At 38.6% G+C, this 22,566-nt stretch overlaps 1 protein-coding gene across 2 annotated transcripts in view; it reads left to right on the top strand.

Annotated features, from left to right (window-relative positions):
• SLC37A1 (solute carrier family 37 member 1) overlaps positions 1 to 22,566 on the top strand; it is a 46,092-nt gene that overhangs the window by 10,022 nt on the left and 13,504 nt on the right. For both annotated transcript variants that reach the window (XM_089511958.1, XM_089511959.1), the window contains exons 5-14: positions 514 to 592; positions 2,319 to 2,454; positions 5,792 to 5,868; positions 6,705 to 6,871; positions 7,327 to 7,370; positions 13,205 to 13,336; positions 14,064 to 14,154; positions 18,090 to 18,152; positions 19,169 to 19,254; positions 20,381 to 20,429. In XM_089511958.1, the coding sequence (XP_089368084.1) occupies positions 514 to 592; positions 2,319 to 2,454; positions 5,792 to 5,868; positions 6,705 to 6,871; positions 7,327 to 7,370; positions 13,205 to 13,336; positions 14,064 to 14,154; positions 18,090 to 18,152; positions 19,169 to 19,254; positions 20,381 to 20,429 (924 nt within the window). The remainder of the gene's footprint in view (positions 1 to 513; positions 593 to 2,318; positions 2,455 to 5,791; positions 5,869 to 6,704; positions 6,872 to 7,326; positions 7,371 to 13,204; positions 13,337 to 14,063; positions 14,155 to 18,089; positions 18,153 to 19,168; positions 19,255 to 20,380; positions 20,430 to 22,566) is intronic.

Raw genomic sequence — 22,566 nt, 5'->3', positions numbered from 1 at the left:
AATGTTTATTTGTTTTGTTTTGTTTTGTTTTTTTGTCATGTGTATTTGTTCGTTTTTAATTGTAATAAAGAAAAAAAAATGTTAAAAAAAAAAAGTGGGTTCTTCTTGCGGCGCATTTGTGACGCTGCAGTGTGCCACTTGCAGCATCACAGTGACGCTGGGATGTGTGGACTCTGCATCCATCACGTCAAAATGGCGGTGCCCGTGTGTACAGGGCGCTGCCATTTTGACTCCCCTGTCATGTGTTAGGGGTGAGGCCAGTATGGTGCTACACAAACAAAATGCTACACAAACATAAATTTATTATGTACAGTTTGCCCAAGGAGGATATATATATATATATATATATATATATATATATGTATTTATTTCATAGAAGCTCTCTTTGAAGTTACATAAAGAATAAATACATACAGGGAAAAATGAATACATATTGTATATTCAATAGATAATTAATATTTTGAAAGGCTATTTGTGCCTTAATCATGTCAACTGTAAAACATGTATTCACAGATAAGAGCAACTACCAGCAGTTGTTGGGAGCCCTGGATTATTCATTCCTCTGTGCTTATGCAGTTGGAATGTATTTGAGGTAAAATCCATTTTATTTTATTGTTTTAAAATTCTGTATTATAGTTTTCTCAACTCTGGAGATCAAGGTTTGATTCCCCACTCGAGCATAAAAATCTACTGGGTCATAGAGTTGGGAGGCACAGAGGCATCCCAATAAAGAAATGCACATGCATATATGAATGCCTGGAATTAGAGGACCTTGTCCACTACATATTGTTTTTCCACTATATAGTGAACCTAGGGAGTGATTCATGACACCTTTAATTGATACTAGCCCTTGTCAGAATCCACTAGAAGTGGTTTTTTACCTCCTACCGGATTTGGACATATATGTGACCTGGAGAGTAGCTTTGTATGCCCTAGCAACCAAAAAAAAAAAAAAAAAAAATAGGAATACATAGCAGAAATAGCTGTAAGTTTTAAAGGTGATAATTACACTCATCCCTCCATATTTGCGGCTTTGATATTTGTGGATTTGATTATTCACGGATTTGATTAATATGTTCTCTCCACGAATATCTAGGTTCTCCAGTTCAACTCTATGGTCAACTTTAATTAAATGTTGCCCTGAAAGACTTGGAGATTCTTAGAGAGAACACTCCACTAGACATTTGTAGCTCCTCCAGTGCAGTTCTATAGTCAGTGTCTGTCGGACGGTGACCACAGAGTTGCCCTGGAGGACGTAGAGATTCCTAGAGAGGTGTCCTCTCAGGTAAAAACATGGTGGGTTTTTTTTATTTGCAGTTTTCCATATTCATGGGGGTCTTGTGCCCCTAACCCTAGCAAATATGGACAAGTGTATATTTAATAATTTTATATCGCTATATATGGTTATTTTAAGTTTTTCCAAATGTTCAGTTTCATAAATTATAAATTTCTATATAACCACTGATGTTGCAAATATGATGTTGTATAAATCACTGATGTACTGGATGACCAAAGGTGAGTAACACTCTCTCAGCCTCAGGAGATGGCTGTGGCAAACCCCCTCTGAAGAAACTTGCCAAGAGAACCCTATGACAAGTGCACTTTAGGGTTGCCATAAGTCAAAAATGACTTGGAGGCATACAACAACGACAACAACAATATAATCTTATAGTGAAAAAGTGCCATTTCACTGATGCAGTATAGCGCTTTTGCTTTTTTTAAAAAAAAATTGAGAGGTGAGGGACACTTTTTTCCTGATATGTCTAGATTTCTTTTCTAAAAAAAAAAAATCCAAGGATAGCAATATGATGTTGCAGTTAGTGTTTGGAATTGCCCAAAAATTGTCTAGGACAACATAAGGGTAATTTGGCTACTGGAAGAAAAAACAACAACCAAGGAGGAGCCCTATGCCTCTTGTAGCAAAAGACAAGTAAGGAAAGGGAAGGTAGATATGTATTCTATGAGTATGTGTATATGAGGTGCATGGTGATGAGAAATGAAGCGAAAGTGTGTGTGAAGGGATGTATGGTAATTCAAGAGGAAGATGGGTGCATGACTACATTTAAAAATGTAGTTGTACTAAAAGCCAGTTCTGTTGTTTGTTTGTTTTTTAAAAAAGCAACATCCGAAACTGTTCTTTAAATGGAATCTAATAATGCTGCTACAGTTTTATCAGTGAAACACAGATTTTAATGGTTTTTAATCATAACTTGTCAAATAAATTCTCATGGTGTACCTTAATATTTTAAAGGTTATGTAGATAAACTTCTGTTGAGTATGTGTTCATAATAATTTGTCTCTTTTGCCTAAATACAAAGTGGCATTATAGGAGAGCGATTGCCTATCCGATATTATCTCACAGGAGGAATGTTTGCCAGTGGATTCTTCACTGCAATGTTTGGATTTGGATATTTCTATAATATACATAATCTGTGGTTCTACATCATCGCTCAGGTATGTAGCACTGATTTTCTTTTCTTTTATGTTCATTAGAATTCTCAAATAAAAATATGTATTTCTGCAACTAACTGAAAGAACATTTACTTCAGCATATAAGGAGAGTCATGTTAGGTCATCCTAAAGAAATAGCTAACAATATATCCCTGTTTAAACATTTGAAGGGATGTCATATTGAGGAGGGAGCAAGATTGTTTTCTGCTGCTCCAGAAACTAGGACCCGGAACAGTGGATCCAAGATACAGCAAAAGAGATTCCACCTCAATATTAGGAGGAACTTCCTGACATTAAGGGCTGTTTGACATTGAAATCCACTCCCTCAGAGTGTGGTGGACTCTCCTTCTTTGGAGGTTTTTAAGCAGAGGCTTGATGGCCATCTATCGGGAATGATTTGATTGAGATTTCCTGCATGGCAGGGGGTTGGACTGGATGGCCCTTGTGGTCTCTTCCAACTCTACGATTCTATGATTCTAAGATGTTTCAACTTCACCACAACCCACCTAGATGCCAATAGGAAACCAACAAATAGGACTCTGTGCAGATAGGACTCCCTGACATGTCCACTTAGATACACACACCTGTGTTCCACTGATATTGAAGGGTATGCTGGCTCTTGATGCTGGTAATAATATAGGCACCTTATGACAGGCAACTGTTGATGTACTTCCCTCCTTGTGATTATGTCTAACAGCATTTTAATGTTGTCCAGGATGTGTTTTGGAAGAGCACTACTGCTGTAGTTCAGGGAAGGGCACTATAGAATGTGAATTTTTGTTTTGTTGCTGTGTGCTTTCAAGTTATTTTTTATTTATGGCGACCCTAAAGTGAACTTATAATGGGGTTTTCTTGGCAGAATCTGTTCAGAAAGGCTTTGCCATTGCATCACTCTGAAACTGAGAGAGTGTGACTTTCCTAAGATCACCTGATAAGTTTCCATGGCCAAGCAGGGTTTTGAATCCTTGTCTCCCAGTGTCCTAGTCCAACACTCAAACCATTACACCATGTGGGTTCTCGTTCATACCATACTACAAATTCCAGCATTCCATAAGATTAATGTAAATTGTTATCAAAGTGCTATAGCTGCAGTGCAGATTTATCCCATGTTTAGATAAAATGGCTCATATAGTATTTAACATATTGCAACAACAGACTAGCTAAATATCTCAAATTATAAATCAATGCAAAATTAATCTATATTGTTCAAGAAGCAAATTTATCACAGTAAATAGCATTGTATGCCTTGGATAAAGTTGATCATAAGGCCAAAGAGTTACACTTTGCTGTTTCTTCCACCAAAATTCAAGTAATGTTCTAACTTACTTTAATTTTCTAACTTACTAATAAAAGTATTCATATTAACATATTTGTTTTCCTTTTAGTAAAATGCTTTTTGAAAGTGTACTTTTAAACTTTGCAATTGCTTTCAGTATAATATATTAACGTTAGGAAATCAAGACTTCCTTTGAACAGTTAACAAAGCTGGTTTGTGCATATGGTACTTTGAGTCTAATCACATGTTTTGATCAATGATCTAAGCCTTCTACCCTCGGGTATTTCCTTTTATAGTTCAAAAAGGTAGCACTTGCAACAGCAGCCTTGCATCTTCCTTGTTATTCTAAGCTTCTGGAACTGTAGCTTTTCCCCTAGGAGATATTTTAGTATCAAATAAAACTTTGGTATGGAAGACAATGGTTAAACCATCTCTGAGTATTCCTTGAATAAGTGTGTATGTCTGCGTGTGCATGTTCATGCCTTCAAGCCACCTGTCAACGCATGGTGACCCCCTAAATCTCATAGGGTCTTCTTAAGTAAGCAATACTCAGAGGTGGTTTGGTCACTTCCTTCATCTAAAATATAGCCTACAGCACCTGGTATTTGTTGGCAGTCTCCAATCCAGGTACTAACCAAGGCTGATGCTGCATAGCTTTTAAGATCAGACTGGATCTGGTGTCTGGGGTATTTAGGGTTTCTCTTCCTTCATAAAGGAAGTATTTATGCCTTCTCTTCCTTGATACAGACAACCCAAGAAAAATAACGGGATTTCCGTAAGATGACAGGTACCTTAAAGGCACACACCCAGAGACCTGTTAAGTAAATCTTTATAGTTGGTTGTTAGAAAACAGCAACAGTATGGAATCCAAAATGTTAAATAATGTATTTCTAAACTTGAATGAAAAAATAAACTTGGGGTTTGATTAAGCTAATCAGTTCTGGTGCATATATATTTTAATATCACTTTTAATATAGAGAAACCATCAAGATTGGAGAAGGGATGGACACTAGTTTCCAATAATATTGTAAAATCAAAAGATCCCATCTGGCTAATCATCATTTGTCCTTTGATAAATTGGATGTAAAATTCAGAATGACAGTGAAACTCACTAGTCAGAACGAATCATATGGATTCCACAGCAACTAAAGGCTGAAACAGATGGCCCTGAAGGGGTGGCTTTCCGGCACCTTGGGGGCATATTATTTAGACGATGCATGCCCCCAAGCCAGCAGGAAGCCACCATGAAGCTGCCTGCCTGCCTGCCCGCTCATGCACTGGCTTTGTGATATTCCAGCAGTGTGATGTTCATGCGCCGCATGCCACAGGAGTGCAGAAAAGCTGCGGCCAAAAGGGCGCCCTTTCACCATCTCAAAAAGGAGCAGTGTTTTGATGCCTCTTTTTGAGCCAGCAAATAGCCAGATTGGGGCTGCACTTTGAGGTTGCCACAGCCCTGATCCGGCATTCAAGGGGGCAGCGTCAAGCCACCTTTCAGTGCCATCTGTACTGGCCCTAACTTTATTCTGCTCCGTTCTTCTCCAGAGTTCATGCCTTCAATATCAACCTGGCATGATTATGTATTTCTGAATACTGAGTCATCAGTATCCCCCTCAACTTTCATTGCCGTGGCCCTTTTGCACTGCAACTTCTTCCAGCCTTGGTTGTTAAGATAGGAACCCACCAGATAAACACCAAATTGCAAGTCTATTATTTGCATAGCTAAATAGCCATCTCTCTCAGCTTGCTAGAATGAAGTTGTGGCAAAGGAAAGGAGACCCTCATTAATACAGGTCTGAATGAGTGAATGGTGAACACAGGAGAGCCAGAGTCTGCTGCTAGTAGGTTAAAGCAGGTTTTTGAAGTTTTGCTTAAAAACCATATTATTTTTTTGTGGTAAGTTTAATGCTGTTTCACCATTTTTCAACAATCTGGCTTGTTCTGTAAATTTTACTTTGTTTATTTGTTTAATTTATATTTCACCTTTCGTCCAGCAGGGACCTAATATAACAGTTAAATAGTCCAACCTGTTTTAGGATTACTGCTGCCATTTTTTTAATTTTTCAGATTGCTAATGGATTTGTGCAAACAACTGGCTGGCCCAGTGTGGTAACCTGCATTGGCAACTGGTTTGGGAAAGGAAGGTAAGTCTTCTAAAATCTGTTCGTTTTCAACAGGTGTGGGGAATATTTTGATCAGAGTATCAAACCCATTTAGAACAGTCAAGTCTGCTTTACCAATATCTCAAATGCATACTTTCTAAGATATGCATGCTCACAGATGATAAAAGCTTTCTTTTTCTGTATAATTATGCAGTTAAACATTGCTTGTTAGGAAGTAATGAAGAAAGTAAAATCACCTTCAACACAATTTGAGTATCAGGATTGTTTGTAGTGGAAAAGCTTCCATTAATTAACCTTTTGAATGGGAGAATGGATGCCCTGTGACAGTTTTTTTTTTTTAAAGCCCTTTAGTAAGGCTATTGTTGTTAACTATCATCAAGTCAACTTTGACTTAAGGTCACCCTATGAATGAGAAACTTCCAAGTCATCCTGTCATTAACAGTCCTGCTCAGGTCTTGCAAACTCGGGGCTATGGCTTCCTTGACTGGTGCCAAATGAAATAGTGAACAGATGGTAATTTGGTGCTGGAGGACAGGGTTATGCAGCTAGACTTGCTACCTATAAACTAGCCTCCTGTCCTCATGTGTGACAATCGATATTGTCCCATTGTCAGTGCTGAAGTAAGACCACTCCACCAGTACATGAAGGTGAGGAGGAGGATCTTGTGCTTTATATCAGGCAGCAGAATTATGTTGCTCTGGGAATGAATACTAAGAGAATAACACATTGGAACAAAACAGTATATTTGCTTAAAGATTCCTGTAAGACTTGAAAATTTAAATGATGTAATATCTCTTCTACTTAAAGTTAATGTCAATAAAAATATTAATAAAGACTTTTTTTCTTTTTTGTTATAGGAGAGGATTGATAATGGGATTATGGAACTCCCATACTTCAGTAGGAAATATTTTAGGATCTTTAATAGCTGGTTACTGGGTGTCTACCTGCTGGGGTCTGTCTTTTGTGGTGCCTGGCATTATAATATCTCTAATGGGGATAGTCTGCTTCTTGTTTCTAATTGAACGTAAGTGTCTGTGTTGTAATGAATTTATACAGTACTGAATGTGTTCAGTTAGGCTAAAAGTGATTGATTAAATCTGCTTGTTCATAGTCACAAAAACCCATCTTCTCCCAGTAAAGCAATATCTTCTCACGATAAAGCAACAATTCTAATATACTATAGTTCAGAAGGTATAAAAATAGAACAAAGGGTATGGAATGAAAATGAAAATGTGCAAATATGGTAGGAAAACATGCATGTGATTCTACAGTTTAACCCTGTCTATACATTTGATAGTAGGTCTAAATATCCACAGATGACCTTAAGTTGACTCAAGGCAAATACTTTTTTTCATTGCATTCAGACGAAACATACCCATTTCATTATAATAAGCATTTTTCAGTTATAAATTATGGTAGTATTTGGGGGAGGAATCATATGTACATCTAGGGACCATATTTTTGTTTCCTTCATTTCAGATCCTAAGGATGCAAACTGCACAAGTACACCATCATCCAATGATGTAAGTAAAGGCGTTAAATGACATAATTCATTGATTCCCCCCCCCCCCAAATCTGGTAGTGACAAGTAGGTTGGATGATGGGAGCTTCTCCCTTCAAATATTCATACACATAGTGCACCAACCAGATGTAGGGACCTCTGTGAGGTCCCATTAGAACTCCTCAGCACACCACTGATCTCTGGCAGGATGGAGCTCATGTATCATCCTTCAGTAGTCTGCTCACCAGTGGTGCAGAACCTGTTGCAGTTGGCTGGATTTTAAAGTGGATTTCGGGATCATTTATGATTGAATAGGAAACAGTTACAAGGTTGTAAGCTAACAGGATGCCAGGCAATAGCCACAACTTCATTACATATATACTGGGTAGTGTTGGCTGGGACTGGATCTGTTATCTGAGCAAACCACCACCTTGGCTCTTCTGCCAAGGAACCACTAAATACCAACTACTGAGATCCATATATGCTCATGTGCTGATCTATGATTGCAGTAAAGATTCTGTTCTACTCATGTAGGCTCAAGGCTGCTGTGAAGCAGGTCAGTAGGCCCTGAGCTGGACCAGAGCTTGCTTACCTGCAACCCATGCCCCTTAAAGGAACCCCCAATGAGACAGATAATGGGCTCTGCAACCCTTAAAAACTAGATCTCATCCCACTGATAAGTCGCAACAGAAATAGTAAGGTCGGCCCTCCGTATCTGCAGATTTGTCATCTGTGGATCCAAGCATCCGCAGATAGCAAGCCTGCATTGTCCCCAGTGGCAGCACGTGCCCATGGACATGCCACCATTAGGACAGCCTTCAGTATCTCATGGTGGCACATGTATGTGGCTGTGCCACCATTAAATCCTATTGTCCCCAGTGATGGCACAGCCATGTTTATACACTGCTACAGGACAACAGGGGCTTCCTTAATGGCAGTGCGGCCACAGGCACAGGCTGCCATTGGTACAACATGGGCTTGAGCATCCATGGATTTTGGTATCCATAGGGAAGGGGTGTGGAATGGATCCCCCTGCAAATACCAAGGGCCGATGGTATACACATACAACATTCACAAAAGTAGCTGCTGGAAAATGCAGTATATCCCTCTACACTGGACTTGAAGGAAGCTTGCATTTCTCAGATCCAGGAGACCAAAATCCCACCCATATCAGGTGCCAGTTGGCTGCTGTACCTAGAATTTGCAAAAACTTTGTGGGCATCTGAAGTGATACTAATTGACCAGAGCAGCAAGAGAAGTCAAGATGGTGGCTGTCACTCCTGAGCCACATACAGACTGCAAATGGCCTGCCGTGTTAATCAGGGATGGAGGTGTCTTAACTTTTACTTTTTCTATCTCACTTGTTCTATCTGGGTTTACAACCAAGAAGCTCAAAAGGTTTTTTTTTTTAAAGTTCAGAGTAAAGTCCTTTAAAAATCATATTTTCCCTCTTTCAACTTTTTCTTGAGCATCCACTTGAAAAGAATTCTGTGCAACACTTGTGTATTAAAGTGCCAACATTAGTTTGCATTATTAAAGTATTTGAGCTAAAACTAGTGTGTGAGAGAGATGGAGAAAAGGAAGAAATAGTATAGAGGGAGAAAATGAGCACCTATGAAATGGAGAAAACTGTTTGCCTTATCTCCAGTACTGTACATGGGGTTGGTCCAAAATATTCCTTCACCTGAGATGGATCAGCAAGTGTCACCATCCTCCTGAAACTCATGCACTTACTACTGGCTTCCTCCAGGTTTTGCTGTGTCAGTACTGCAGCAGCTCTAGCGGGACCTCTGGTGCCATCTTATCTAACAAAGCTGTTATTATCCTGTAAAATCATTCCTCAGAGCAAGGCATTAGGTGAGACAGACCTGGAGATTCTTAAGAGCACTGCATCAGCAAAATGCAGATCTGCAAAAAATCTGTTATAAAAGTGATACTAAGCTGCTTTACACACACTCTGGGATTATCTTCATCCATAGTGCTTTGCTCTGAGGAAAGATGAATCTTCCTTCAGAACAAAAAAATGGGATATGGTAAATAATCCTAGAAAACCTTAGGAGTATCTTCAGCCTCTTTGCTGCTGCGGCAGTAAGAATATACTGTTTAAGATTTAAGAGTAAGCTATAGGTTGAATCTCTCTTATTTGAAATGCTTGGGAATGGATGTGTTTTGAATTTTGGATTATTTACTTTTTTTGGATTTTTGAATATTTGCATATACATAATGAGATATCTGGGAGATGAGACCCATGTCTAAACACTGTATTTGCCATGGTAGTAAAATAGTGCTGGGACTACTAAGCAGCTGCCACCATTGTTCTCAGGTTTTTCCAGACTCCTCTTTTCTTTCTTGGATGAGGGATCGCTAGACGGCAAGGGGCAGGCAAACTGCTGCTAGGCCTATATGTATCCCAGCAGCAGATGGGCCTGAGGGGAGGGGCACCATTAGGTTACCATTACCTAAAGAAAGGACTCTCCTTGGAATTTATCAAACGTGAGGAATTTCTCTTAAATTCGAATGAAAAGAAAGTGGGGCCAGAACGCATTCACGTAAAGTCGCTAGTTTCGCGCAATTACATGAATACGCATTGCATTTGAACTAGCTCCCCATTGTCCGACAATAGCATGCCATTGCCCGAATTTGCGTGTGGCAGTCTATCATGTGTTCAGATTGTCATCGGATTATACTTCCAATTCCCCTTGTCTGATAAACTCCCTTGCCTCACAAAAGGGTCAGTCTTGGTATGCAGAGTGGCAATCAGCTCCATCTTGTGGCAAAAATCTGGGAGTATCAGATCCTACATATTGCGTATTGAACTTTCTGGTAGGTATTGCAGATACAGTAAAAAAAGACTTAAAAACTGTTTTTATTCAGAATTTCAACTGACTTTAATGAGGCTTGTGTATGGGTAGTACTTAATACCAAGATCCTATACCTTCTTAGTGTAAAATAAAAATATATGTCATCGTAGTTATAATGACTACCACAGCTGATTGCACAACAGGTGTCAAGGCCTTGTTATCACATGTTACATCACAGTCAGTTATTTTTCCACATACCAAGTCAAGAGTGTGAGAAAGGGCTGTTTATATTTGATTGTAGAATGGTTGGCTGCCCTTACGCTGCACATCTGAGAAAGCACAACCATTTGAGTAACTACTTTTCTAGTAGCATAGTGCCCTGCTATTGTCTTCCTCTTAAAAATTCTTAGTAAAATATCTTTCAGGATTCAAAAAGTTCCTTGAATATGTCAGATAGATTTAGCATTTGTAAACCAAAATTAATCACTAAGAAAATGAACACATCTCAGGTAAAGGAAAAGCATATTACCTACAGCGCTCTCTCTCTCTCTCTCTCTCTCTCTCTCTCTATATATATATATATATATAAAAAATGCTACACAGTAAGGCTGTGTGTTGTGAAACAGTATTTGCTTAATCATGTTTCTTTAAAATATCTGTGTTTATAAGGAACATACCTGATTTTCAACTTTCTATCCCTGGTTAATCATTACCTCTACCTTGTCCTTTCTTTTTCTGGGAAAGATTTGACAGTTGCCTCCTTAAAAATCTTTGTTAATATCCAGACACATGTTACAGCTTTCCTTCAATCCCCATACATCTCCTTATTTAGACAGTAAATGTTGCTAAGCATACTTGAACAGATCTTTTCTAATAAGCTGTCTGTTAAATGTCTATTATTTTAAATATTCTAACTTCATATCCAGAGGCCCAGAGGATGACCATGGCAAACCCCCTCTGAAGAAATTTGCCAAGAAAGCCCCATGATAAGTCACCACACCACAAGTAAAAAAAAATGACTTGGAGGCACACAACAATAACAAAATTCATATTCACAAAGCACACTGTTGTGGTGACTTTACTAATAGATTGGTTTCAGATTCAGAAGCCAGTACATGACAGACTAATGCAGAATAAATGAATATGAATATTGCTGGCAGAAAAGTTTTCAGCAGCATGTACTGATGGATGAGAATAGGATGCTAAGGCAGTAGTCTGGAGTCTGAGAATGGAACTGCATATGCCTAAGTGTCCCTGATTTCATCTGTAAGATTTTGGGGAGTCAATAGATATATGATTATTTGCCTGGAGCTAGAAGTTGGCAGTACTAATGCTATATCTGTGCCTTTCTCTTTTCAAAGCTTATTGCACTATATTTTATATAATAATTTGTTATTGGCTATGATCTAACAGAATCATCCTATACAGTAGTTTTAACCCACAGCACACAGTGAACATGATGTGCCTGCTCCATGAACAAAGCATGAACAGAAATATTTATAATATGGGTGAAGGCAGGGCAGAACAATAGAATACCCTATTTCTTCTGTTGTATTTCATGAAGATAGGAATCTTAGACCAAGGCCATCTACACTTTTGCAGATCACTTTGTTTCTGGTGGAAGGTGCAGTTTGCATACTTCTTTCACATGTTTATAAAGCAAAATAACTTTTGGCTGTCCTCTTCTTAAGGCCTTGAGATCTAATGAGATTTAGTTGGTGGCAGAATAAAGTTTTGTGTTATGAACAATATATGAAATCTAGAGAAGAGTCTTTGAAATATGACCTAGAATTTGCCATGATGTGATTCAGAGATGCTGCTGCATCAAATGATCCCCAGTCTATCTGTGTTTCATGGTGCACTGAGCAGGTTTGGGTCTCAGAGTCACAGAGCTCACTCTTGTTCATGGATATATATGACCTGCACTTTAGGATAGCGGTTACATATTAAAATCTTGACTTGAATATAAATGTTTAATAAAGAGTCTATTTTGAGAATTTAAATTCAGTTATAAATTTTACTACAAGACAATCATTTCAAAACTGTTCTGATTAATAATGTAAAATGCAGGCTTTTAAGTAGCGACTTGACTTAACAAGAGTCCAAGCTTTTACACAAATCTGGTGAAATAATATATCACATTACATGAGTTTGTGTTTACTACCCTGTCACATTTATTCCTGGCAAGTACTGCATCATATGAATAAAACTGTCATTGGCTCAAAATAATTTATGTGAAAGGATATTTCTGTTTGCCTGAAATGCCAGTAAACATAACCAGATTTGTGTGAACCTTGCTTTGATGCCTTCCATGGCTAAGTTGGTCTTTACTTTATTCTTTAATTAAATGGCTTGGAAGATCAAAAGAAAGCATGACGTTTATTGTCATTTTAATAAAATACACAAGACTATAAAGTCTACTGAAAAATATCAATAGTACTGCTATTATTCTTGCAGAATTTACAGATTTGTTTAAATAATATGCCAAGGGTTTGAATACAGAAGCTTGTTCAACAAATTAGGCTCACTAAAACCAGTTTACATACTTGAGTGGTTTGATAAAACCAGCAGTTTGAAACCTGGAGAGTTTTAATTACTTGTCTGTGACAATGTTGATGGGGTCACCTAGCTTTGCTGTACAGCAAGTAGTGAATCCATTAGTAAACTTGTGTATAAAATGTGCACCTTGGAAGGCGAATAATTCTATTGTAATGTTGTTAGTAAATACTTGCAACAGAGTATCTCTTCTAGGCTTCTTGTTAAAAGACACAATGCTGGCTGATAAGACAATACTGCAGCACTTGAATAAGTTAATAAATATGACATTTTATCAAGCCAGACATTATGTCAAAAACATGATTTCATAAGTGTAAGTTTCCTCAGTTGTGTTTCAACAATATAAATAGCATGTGATTCCACTTAACCTTTTGAAAATCCCAAACTGTTCTTCTTTTTAAGATACTTTAAAGTATTTGAATTGCATGGTTTGTAAGAAAAGGTACATCTTATTTCTCTTATTAACTTTGATGGGATTTTTTTAATTTTTTTTTTTTAGGATCAAGAGATGCACTGTCTGTTAGCTGAAAATGGGAACTGTATAAAGCCACTACTTCACAACAATGGAGTATGTGAAGGCCTTGAAAAAGGAAAATCTGCTATAAGCTTTACTGGAGCTTTGCGGATACCTGTGAGTATGTGACAATTGGAACTGTGATCTAGGTTATGTTTTAGCTGAGTGTATTACCAAAGCTGGATGTAACAGGGATAGTATCATAAATTGTGCTAATTTTTCTATTGACAATATATGTACCTAGGCAAACATCACATGAAGTATCCAGTAAGAGGTATTATCTGAAAGGTATGGAGATACCATATATTTCTTGGGCCTATTGTACAGTCTTCTTGTTGTGATAGAATGAGCCATTGATCCATCCCTGCCTCACCCCTCTCAATCAAACTGCATGAATAATCATATTGCCTAACTCACTATTTTGAACCAGAATTCCCAGAAACCCCGGCCAGCTTGGCAAGCAGCCAGAAATTCTGTGAGTAAAAGCCCAAAATATATGGAGGACTAACATTTAGGAACCACTAGCCTAATTCACCTATGGCACATAAGTACTCAAAGAAAGCAGACACATCAGGGATAGCTTTGATGTGCAGTGCTAATGTTGAATCCTAGTGCTGCAATGAAAGAACATACTGTCTCTTTGCACCATTCTAGGTTTTTATGCTTCATCCTATAAACCTCTGTTTCTACATAACACTGGAAAGGAACAAGTCTAGAAGTTATTTAGGGATTTATTTATTTTTTGGCTTGTCCTAAAATTACCCAAGTGAAAACAACATATGTTTAGTGTTTCTTTCTTAGTTTTCTCTCACTTTTTCATAATTTTATTTTCCTTTCTCTGTAGGGAGTTGTGGAATTCTCTCTTTGCCTGTTATTTGCCAAACTAGTCAGCTACACCTTTCTTTTCTGGCTTCCGTTATACATCACAAATGTAGGTAAGTTCTATCTAGGCTTGAGGAAGCATGCAAGATGCTCTTGTAAAATGTCATGTTTGACAAAAGAGAGTATAATCTTGGTGGGGTTTTTTCCTGGATACTGTGTTATATTTTTAAAGAAAGACTTTCACAGTGATAACTTTAATTCTAGGTAGTGGTGGCCTTTATTGAAAAGTGCTTCTATTCAGCTAATTTCATTATTTCCCTTAAAACTTGAGAGAAAACATCTTGCTTATATTCAAACTAAATTATGAGTTCTCGTGTTGGGTAGTGTCCAGATTTCTCTCCAGAGCTCCTTATGTGGCATTTGCAGCAGCAACTGTTCGAAGTGCAGCAACGCTCTGCACTGAAAGAGTTAATGCCTTAGAGGAGGCGGTAGTAATATGGTTAGATAATCTGAGTGACATGCAGTATCTCCCTCCCTGTCTACCTATCCTGACCCCTCTGTGATGTAAATGGATACTCTTAGGGATGTTTCTACTCTTCTCACTCCACTCTTCTCCAAGACCATCCTAGAGATATAGCTAGATTAGAATAGCTCCCTCAGTAACTTTCCTATTTTAGAATGGAGTTCCTATAATAGACATTAGTTTGTTGTCTTTGCTCCCTCGTCAGAATCTTTGACCTCTGCATTGTGCTAATTCTAATAGCAACAGCACACAGATTCTTCCTTTCTTTGTTTGCAGATGTGAGTTGCTGCTGGTTGGTGACTCACTCTGAGGACCCTGGAAAATATAATTATCCCAGGATGTATGATGTGGGCCTAGCAGCATCCTATGCATTTCAAAGAAGGAAGAAGGAACCTGCACCATGCTAGATTGGCCAGGCAAAAGAGTAGGGAAGGAAGAGGTGGATAGGAGAGCAGAGTGACAGTGCATGTGATGAGTGAGGGACTTCCTCTCTTCTTCTGTTAAGGCCTGAGTTAAAGATGGCATTTGAGATTGTAATACTTTACTATATTAGATGTGTGTACAGGTATTATGAGTTAGCTAACCAGTCTACAGATTACAAACTTCCCTGTCATCAGTAGTTCTTAACCTAATAGAATAATGGTAAAGTCAAGATTAAGTGCCATGGTGAGACAGGAGGAATGCACAGCACTGAAGTGAGATGAGAGGAACTGTCTTGTTTTCATTGTTTAGCATTGTGATATGCAGAAATATCCAAGACTTGGGTGAAACTCAGACTGTCAAATTTATAATATTCAATTAAGTTGTTAACAAGTGAATGTCATGAGGTCTCTCACCACTGCTGCCATCTAGTTTTCTTTTTAAAAACCTTACTGAACAGAACTACACTTGTCCCTCCACATTCGCTGAGGTTAGGGGTAAAGGCCCCCTGTGAATGTGGAAGACCTGCAAATAAAATAACACTATTTTTACCTGAGAGAACACCTCTATAAGAATCTCTAGGTCCTCCAGGGCAACTCTGTGATCAACATCTGCCAGAAATTGATCATAGAATCGTGTTGGAGGACCTCCAAATGCCTAGAGAAGTGTCTTTTCTAGGAACTTCTAGATTCTTCAGCACAACTCTGTGGTCAACTTCCAGCAGAGTTCCATCGGAGCACTTAGGTCCTAGAGGATCCTACAGGGAACGTATTAATCAAATCCACAAATAATCAAATCTGCAAGTGTGGAGGGCCAACTGTATAATGCATCAATCTTTGAGAGATGAGGTTGTTATGCAGAAAAGATAGTGGCTGAAGCATGAATTTATCCACAGACTGTTTAAATTGTTCCTCAGCCCTATTAATATATAAAGTAACTTAGGGGTGTATTTTTACTTTCCTGTTATGCTAAATATAAATTTCCCAGCTACACACATCACTCAAGTAAATTCTACATTATATACCAGTACTATGGTTATCCTGTTTTATGCAGTAGAATTGAATTCATAACTACTTATGCCACATAATGTGTGTGCTAGTCTTTAAGAAACCACATGGCTTATTCGTTTTTTTAGAATTCTACTACTGTGTTCTACAAGATACTGTTCTGTTTTTCCCCACTGTCTCAGAATTAATAGCAGCATTAGGAGAGGGGAAATTACTCTAGAGGAATTACACTTTGCCTGAGCACAATCAATCCAGTTTTCAGAGCAGCCCATGGGCTTGTAATTATCAGAAACAGTAGTGAATCCTAATCATAGAGCTCCCACAGTACATTTGGCTTCATCTTAAGTAGTCTAGAACAGATATATGCTCTGTAGTCGTTATAAGATAAACTTCTAAATCTTAGGTCTGCTATCTTTCCTGATTTTTACACCATCAATGTATGCCTTAATGTTGACTCCAACTTATGGCAAGTTACCCTATGCTACAGTTTTCTTAGAAAGATTTATTCAGAGGTGGTTTGCTGTTGCCTTCCTCTGAGGCTGAGACTGTGACTTGCTCAAGATCACCCAGTGGGTTTCCATGGCTGAGAAAGGATTTGAATCCTGATCTCCCAAAGTTCTTAGTGCAGCATTCAAACAAATACACTAAAGCATCATGAATATGAAACAGTTACGGGTTGCTACTTAGTCAGAATTGTGACACTGTTGCCATGATCATGACATTTCCTAAAGTATCTAGTAGGCATCAACTGCATAGGGAATAGGAGTTCCATTCTGTCAGTGATCAGAGTGCAGGTGAATGATGTTTCCATCAAGTTTGGGATGGTCAGGCCAGTATTGGCTATGTAGTTAAACAGAGCTGACACCAACTTCTGGCGCTGCCCAGGAGGAGGAGGAGGAGGAGGAGGACTTCTGTGGGCTTCTTCTCGGCCCATGCGGCCCCAGGCCTCCCTCTGGAGAGAGAGGTCTGGGGCCAGAAGGGCCGTGGGAGAACCCAGGAGGCGGCCTGCCCAAGCCCTTCCCTTCGGCCGAAAGGGCCCCTTGGAGCCCTTTTGGCTGAAGGGAAGGGCCTGGGACGGGTGCCCAAGCTCTTCTCTTCAGCCTCCCTCCCCTTTGGCCGAAAGGGCCCCTTGGAGCCCTTTCGGCCGAAGGGAAGAGCTGAAGGGAAGGGCCTGGGACGGGTGCCCAAGCCCTTCCCTTCGGCCTCCCTCCCCTTCGGCCGAAAGCTCCGCCCCCGGCATGCAGCTCCGCCCCCAGAGGGTGGAAGCTCCACCCCCGGCTTCGGCCCCCCAGTTGTCTGAGGGACAGCAACCCGGCCCCCGGCTCAAAAAGGTTGCCTACCCCGGTCTAGATTCTGTTCAAGGTTGCTGAAGTAACATTGTGGATGTGGTGCTGTTATTCACAAAGTTGTGGATTAGTTGTGTAATACTGCCATTCAGTACAAGGGTTGCATTGTTCTATCAATGTGTAACTGTATGAGGAGCTTTATCCAATCAACCTTGATGAAGAATCATGACCTCTTTATGATAGAGGAGAGATGCTATAAACTTCCTCATGATTTTACTGTAACTATATTATAGTTCCATCATTTCAAATTTATAGGCTTATGACACATTGTGATTCCCTTTTTATCCCAGAATATCTGTGCAGAAGCTTTTTTCCAGGCTAAGGCACTTGATTTCTGTTTTAATGGGGGAGTAGACTGTATAATTAGTTATGTATATCTGATATTCAAACTTGCTATAAAATACTTCATTAGGATAGAGAAGCAAGAAACATGTTTAAATATCATAAAATAAATAGACCAATGCAGAGTGTTTTCATTGTTTGTAGATGAACTTAATGGTGTATGGAATTTGATCCTCTTCCCAGCTGCAGTTTAATATTACTGTAGATATATGAATAAGATAGTGTGGGAAACATTTCATTATAATTTCCCAAATGATACTTGCCTCTAGTAGTTTAATTCCTTCTTATTTGTAGGAAAGGGGTTGAGGGAGAGTAATTTACACATCACTTCTATAATAGCTATTCTCCTGAGCCTTTTCATATCAACTAGAAGTAGTACCTAAACTAGTACTGGTATATTTTCACTGTAGAACATCTTGATGCCAAGAAAGCAGGTGACCTTTCCACACTATTTGATGTTGGCGGAATCTTTGGTGAGTTTGCAACTTTGTATCTGTTTATTACTGTAAAACCTGTCCACGTATGTCTACGTATGTTTAAACTGATATCATTCTCCAGATGTTAGAAGCAGGAGCTATAGAGAACCACATAGGTTGGGAGCAGAAGCTCAGCTGCTGAACAGAAAAAGCAAAATTTTATTTATTTGTATTTATGTAGAGTGTTTATAACCTGCACTTCATCCACAAAGGCTCTCAGAGCGACTTACAAATTGTTAATTAGACAGTTCTCTACCCTCAGGCTTACAATCTAAAAAGACATGACACAAAAGAAGAAGGGAATGGCAGTGGGGAAGGGGATCAGGCCCAGCAGTTCTTCTCTCCCTTCGAGACCAGATGGTATCAGATGGACTGGAGGGAGGGCTCTGCTTCTTAATCTACACTGTAGAAATAATGCAGTTAGAGACCACTTTAAAAGCCATGCCCCGATTCTATAGAATCCTGGGATTTGTAGTCTTGTGAGGCACCAGCACTCTTTGGCATACAAGGCTAAAACCTTTTAAAATTACAAATCCAGGATTCCACAGGATAGAGATAGAACATTTAAAATATTGTCAAACTACATTATTTCTACAGTGTAGATACACTGTCTGAAGAAATAGGTTGGAAAAGATTGAGGTTATCCTATTCTGAGCAATATTAGTGCAGGAATTTAACAGGAATAGTACTAGCATACGTTTGGGGGCTGCTGTATGCCTAAGACACTTTTTAAATATTAATACAGTGGACCCTTCCCATCTATGGGGGTTTGGTTCCAGAGCTTGAGTCCTTATTAGTCAATGGGTGGCAACATGTGCACACCCGTGTCAGCATGCCCAGTGGCACATGCCACCATTTGGTAACATGGGGTGGGACGATCCATAGGAGCTCCAATCCACTGACTGATGGACTTAATGTACCTGGGGGAAATGTCTTTCAGAGTGATATCTAATGCCTCTGCGAATTTATAAAAAAATGCCATTAAAAGTTATGAACACATTTTTTTTCTGCAGGTGGAATTTTGGCAGGTGTAATATCAGACCGACTGAGAAAAAGGGCTACAACTTGTGGCATGATGCTATTGATTGCTGCACCCACCGTAAGATATATTAACACCAAAGCAATAATAAAATAAAATTATAGACAAGTTTTTATATTCTGCCAGTAGATGCCAGTCTGTGATAGAAATATTTTTATGTTTGTTGTAACTTTTGGAGGGGCAATGCAAGTGGGCAGGAAGGAGCAGCCAGAAGCCGTTCAAAGTCTGATCGCCCTGGGGCCATGGCGAACACATGCTGTGGCCCCAAAGGCACCTCCTGCCACAATCCCAAATAGGAGCAGAAAAGATCCACTCCTTTTGGGACTGGTTTTGGGCTGGTTTAGGTGGTCCTGGGGAGAATTCCAGGCACTCTGGTAGCATGTGTCATGTAAGTGCCATGCCTCTGGAGTGGCTAGAAGTCACCCCTGTTTGCCCATCTGTTTCAGGCCTAAATTAATCCTCTTCTTTTTCCTATTAAATGCAAAATTATCTCTCTTCCTTATTCACATCCCTAATATCCCTAAGCAATGACTTAGCTAATTTGAAAATGATATTTTAAAAGTGGCCATTCCTGAAAAATGGATGCTGTCTATACCCTGGAGAAAGCAGTGTGGGTCCTATCCTACCACAGATGTTTATAGATCCCAGAATTTAAACTAATGCTTATTTATTAACTCACATTTAGCAAATACAGCTGATTTTTCTACTGGAAATAAGATGTTTTCCTTACTGGTTTCTCTTACTTAGACATATAGGGTTCCCTTCACCTGTTCAAAATGTGTTCAGAACCTTATTTACTTTAAATGTATTTATTTAATGTATATTCTGACTTTCTTCCATTTGGGACCCAAAGCACCCAACACCATGCATTTATCAATACAGCTAAAAACAATCTGAAATACAAAATTTAAAAAAGCATTAAACACAATCCATTCAAAAAGATTAATTTAAAATCTCCTATTCCTAAGTCACAATCCCTCTACTGCACTTTTCTCCAATGGATTGTGCTAATTTTCCTTATTCGTCTTTATTTGCTGCAGTAGCAGAAACATTTAGGAACACTCTGTCATCTTTGGTCATTGCTGAGTGATTGTGAACCCTTTTCCATTTGTTCCATTACTTGTCATTCTTATCAAAAGTTACTTGATGATTTTAACTAATTGTATGTTGTTTTTGCCTACCTCAGTTGTATGTGTTCACTGCAATTAGTAGAATGGGCTCTGAAGCCACCATAGGTGAGTTCTCAAATTTCTTGCATAATTTACACATTTTGGAAATATATAAATACAGTAATGAGATTTGAGAGGTTGCCCTAGATGATCTCCTAGAGGCCTCTTCCATTTCTGATTCTTAACTGCAGGATTTCTGTGAGAAGAGAGATCAGTGCAGGCTTCTTTGTGACAAGATCTCTTTAGATGTGAAAGGGTTTTGTTGACAGCCTGCAACTTAAAGGCAATGTTATTTATTTTAGTTATTTATTTCATTTCTATGCTGCCTTTCTCCCAGAAAGGGAACCAAGGTGGCTCACATAAAATAATGTATCTCAATAAGAATTAATATAGCCAAGACAGGATGGTGGGTTAATATTACTCTCTATTATTCCCCCTACACTAGTGACTAGACCAAGGAAGGAAGGGTTGTCTTTCTCTTCACCTCTTCTCTGGGGCCATTACTGGTATGTGTTGTTAAAAAGCAGATAGTTTGGTGGGGAAGACTGAAAAAACAAAACAAAACCAGAAAGCTCAGTTGTTCTCTTCAAGAGTCCTGTGGAGTTTACATTTCCCCAAGAAATCTAATGGGCTTGTGCAGGAACAAAATTGCCCTTTAATGCTGCAAACATCCATCTTACACTCATTCTGAGTATGCCTCTACGTTGTGTTAAATGTACGTGTGGTATGTTTTTGTGTATACCTATTCTGTGTGTCCAGTGAGCCTCCAATACTTTTTTGCCAAGGCAAGCAAAATCTGGGTTAAAAAAACCCAAGCAGCTTTCAAATTGTCACCAATCACAGAATTTGGGATATCAAACACATAAATATATATTTGGAGCTATTTCATAATAATACCTTATGAATTAAAATCTTTGAAATAAGACTAAGATGGTTGCACCCAATAATATTTATAGGGTAGTTCTCTTCTAATTTTTGGTTTTTGTTGTTACTCAGGAGTTACCTGCTTATTAAGAGCAATGTAACTCATGAGTCATGGGCACAGCAACACCACTGATATGGAATTTATGACATGGGTTGTTTTTCAGCTGTCAGTTAAGAGTTTTCAAAAGTTGATGGAAAATATTGCAATCAGTTCTTTATCCTTGTGCAGGGAGGTAGCATCAGATTCAGAAGTCAGAGAGCTTCTAGCCAACCACCAGTTATATGTCAGGAAAGAAGTGAAATACTGCTATTCCACCCTTTTCTCCCTTCACCTAATGTGAAGGACAGAAGTGATTACAATGACTATAAGAAGAGAAGAGATTCATTTCCCATTAGCAATGCAAATTTTCACTTATTTTTTTACATGTGAGAATAAGAACATTTCAAAGGTTTTCTTCCTGCTGGATAATACTACAAGGAATTTTATCCATTTACCTATGCCTTTTCCCATTTCAGGACTGTTTTGTACAAATTTCCTGAAATATTTTTTGGGGAGGGGAGACCTCAATGCTACTTGCTATTGATACTGCTGATAAAAGAAAGCACTTATCTTTTAACTGCTAAACAATGGCCAAAAAAAAAAATCTGGTGGCTGAAAATTTTTTCAACAGGGTGTTCAGACTTTAAAGATGAGAAAAATTGCAAATATTCTTTATATACCTAATTATCAGTCTATTAAAATATTCTTCCTACTTCTTACCCAGAACTGACAGCCTGGTAATGAAAGCAAATGGTATAAGAGCAAGTGGTAATAATAAGGCTACTGATGTTATTTATTATTTCTATATTATAAGTACTGTTTCATCAGGCAGTAATACAGTGAGTAGATTATTGCAGTGTTTCAGCTTATCATTTAATTAGACATCCTCCAGATGGACACCTCCAAGCACCCTTGATCAAAAGATTGAAGAGATATTCTGGGTTTTTTTCACATAAATGGATTTTGTGACTGCAAAAAAGAGGGTAGGAAACACAGGAGCACTACATATCTCATTTCTACCAAGACAATAAAATTGCTTTCCATCCCATCATAAAATTCTGTTCTTGAGCCAAGATGATTGTAGAATAAAAATCTTACCTGCAAGCACTCTTATAAATAAAAATTTGTCACCGATGGTCAGGACTTGATTTACTTGAAAATGCAGTACAACACCAAGCATCCTGAGCATATCATTCTTTTTTTGCAGTCTATACCCACTTACCTGAGAGTATGACCCAT

The sequence above is a fragment of the Sceloporus occidentalis genome, unplaced genomic scaffold (genome assembly GCF_023333645.1).
Source record: "Sceloporus occidentalis isolate IW3139 unplaced genomic scaffold, rSceOcc1.0.p SCAF_2, whole genome shotgun sequence".
NCBI classification, from domain to species: Eukaryota; Metazoa; Chordata; class Lepidosauria; order Squamata; family Phrynosomatidae; genus Sceloporus; species Sceloporus occidentalis.
The sequence above is the reverse complement of the archived record's forward strand: the minus strand, read 5'-3'. Positions and strand labels throughout refer to the sequence as shown.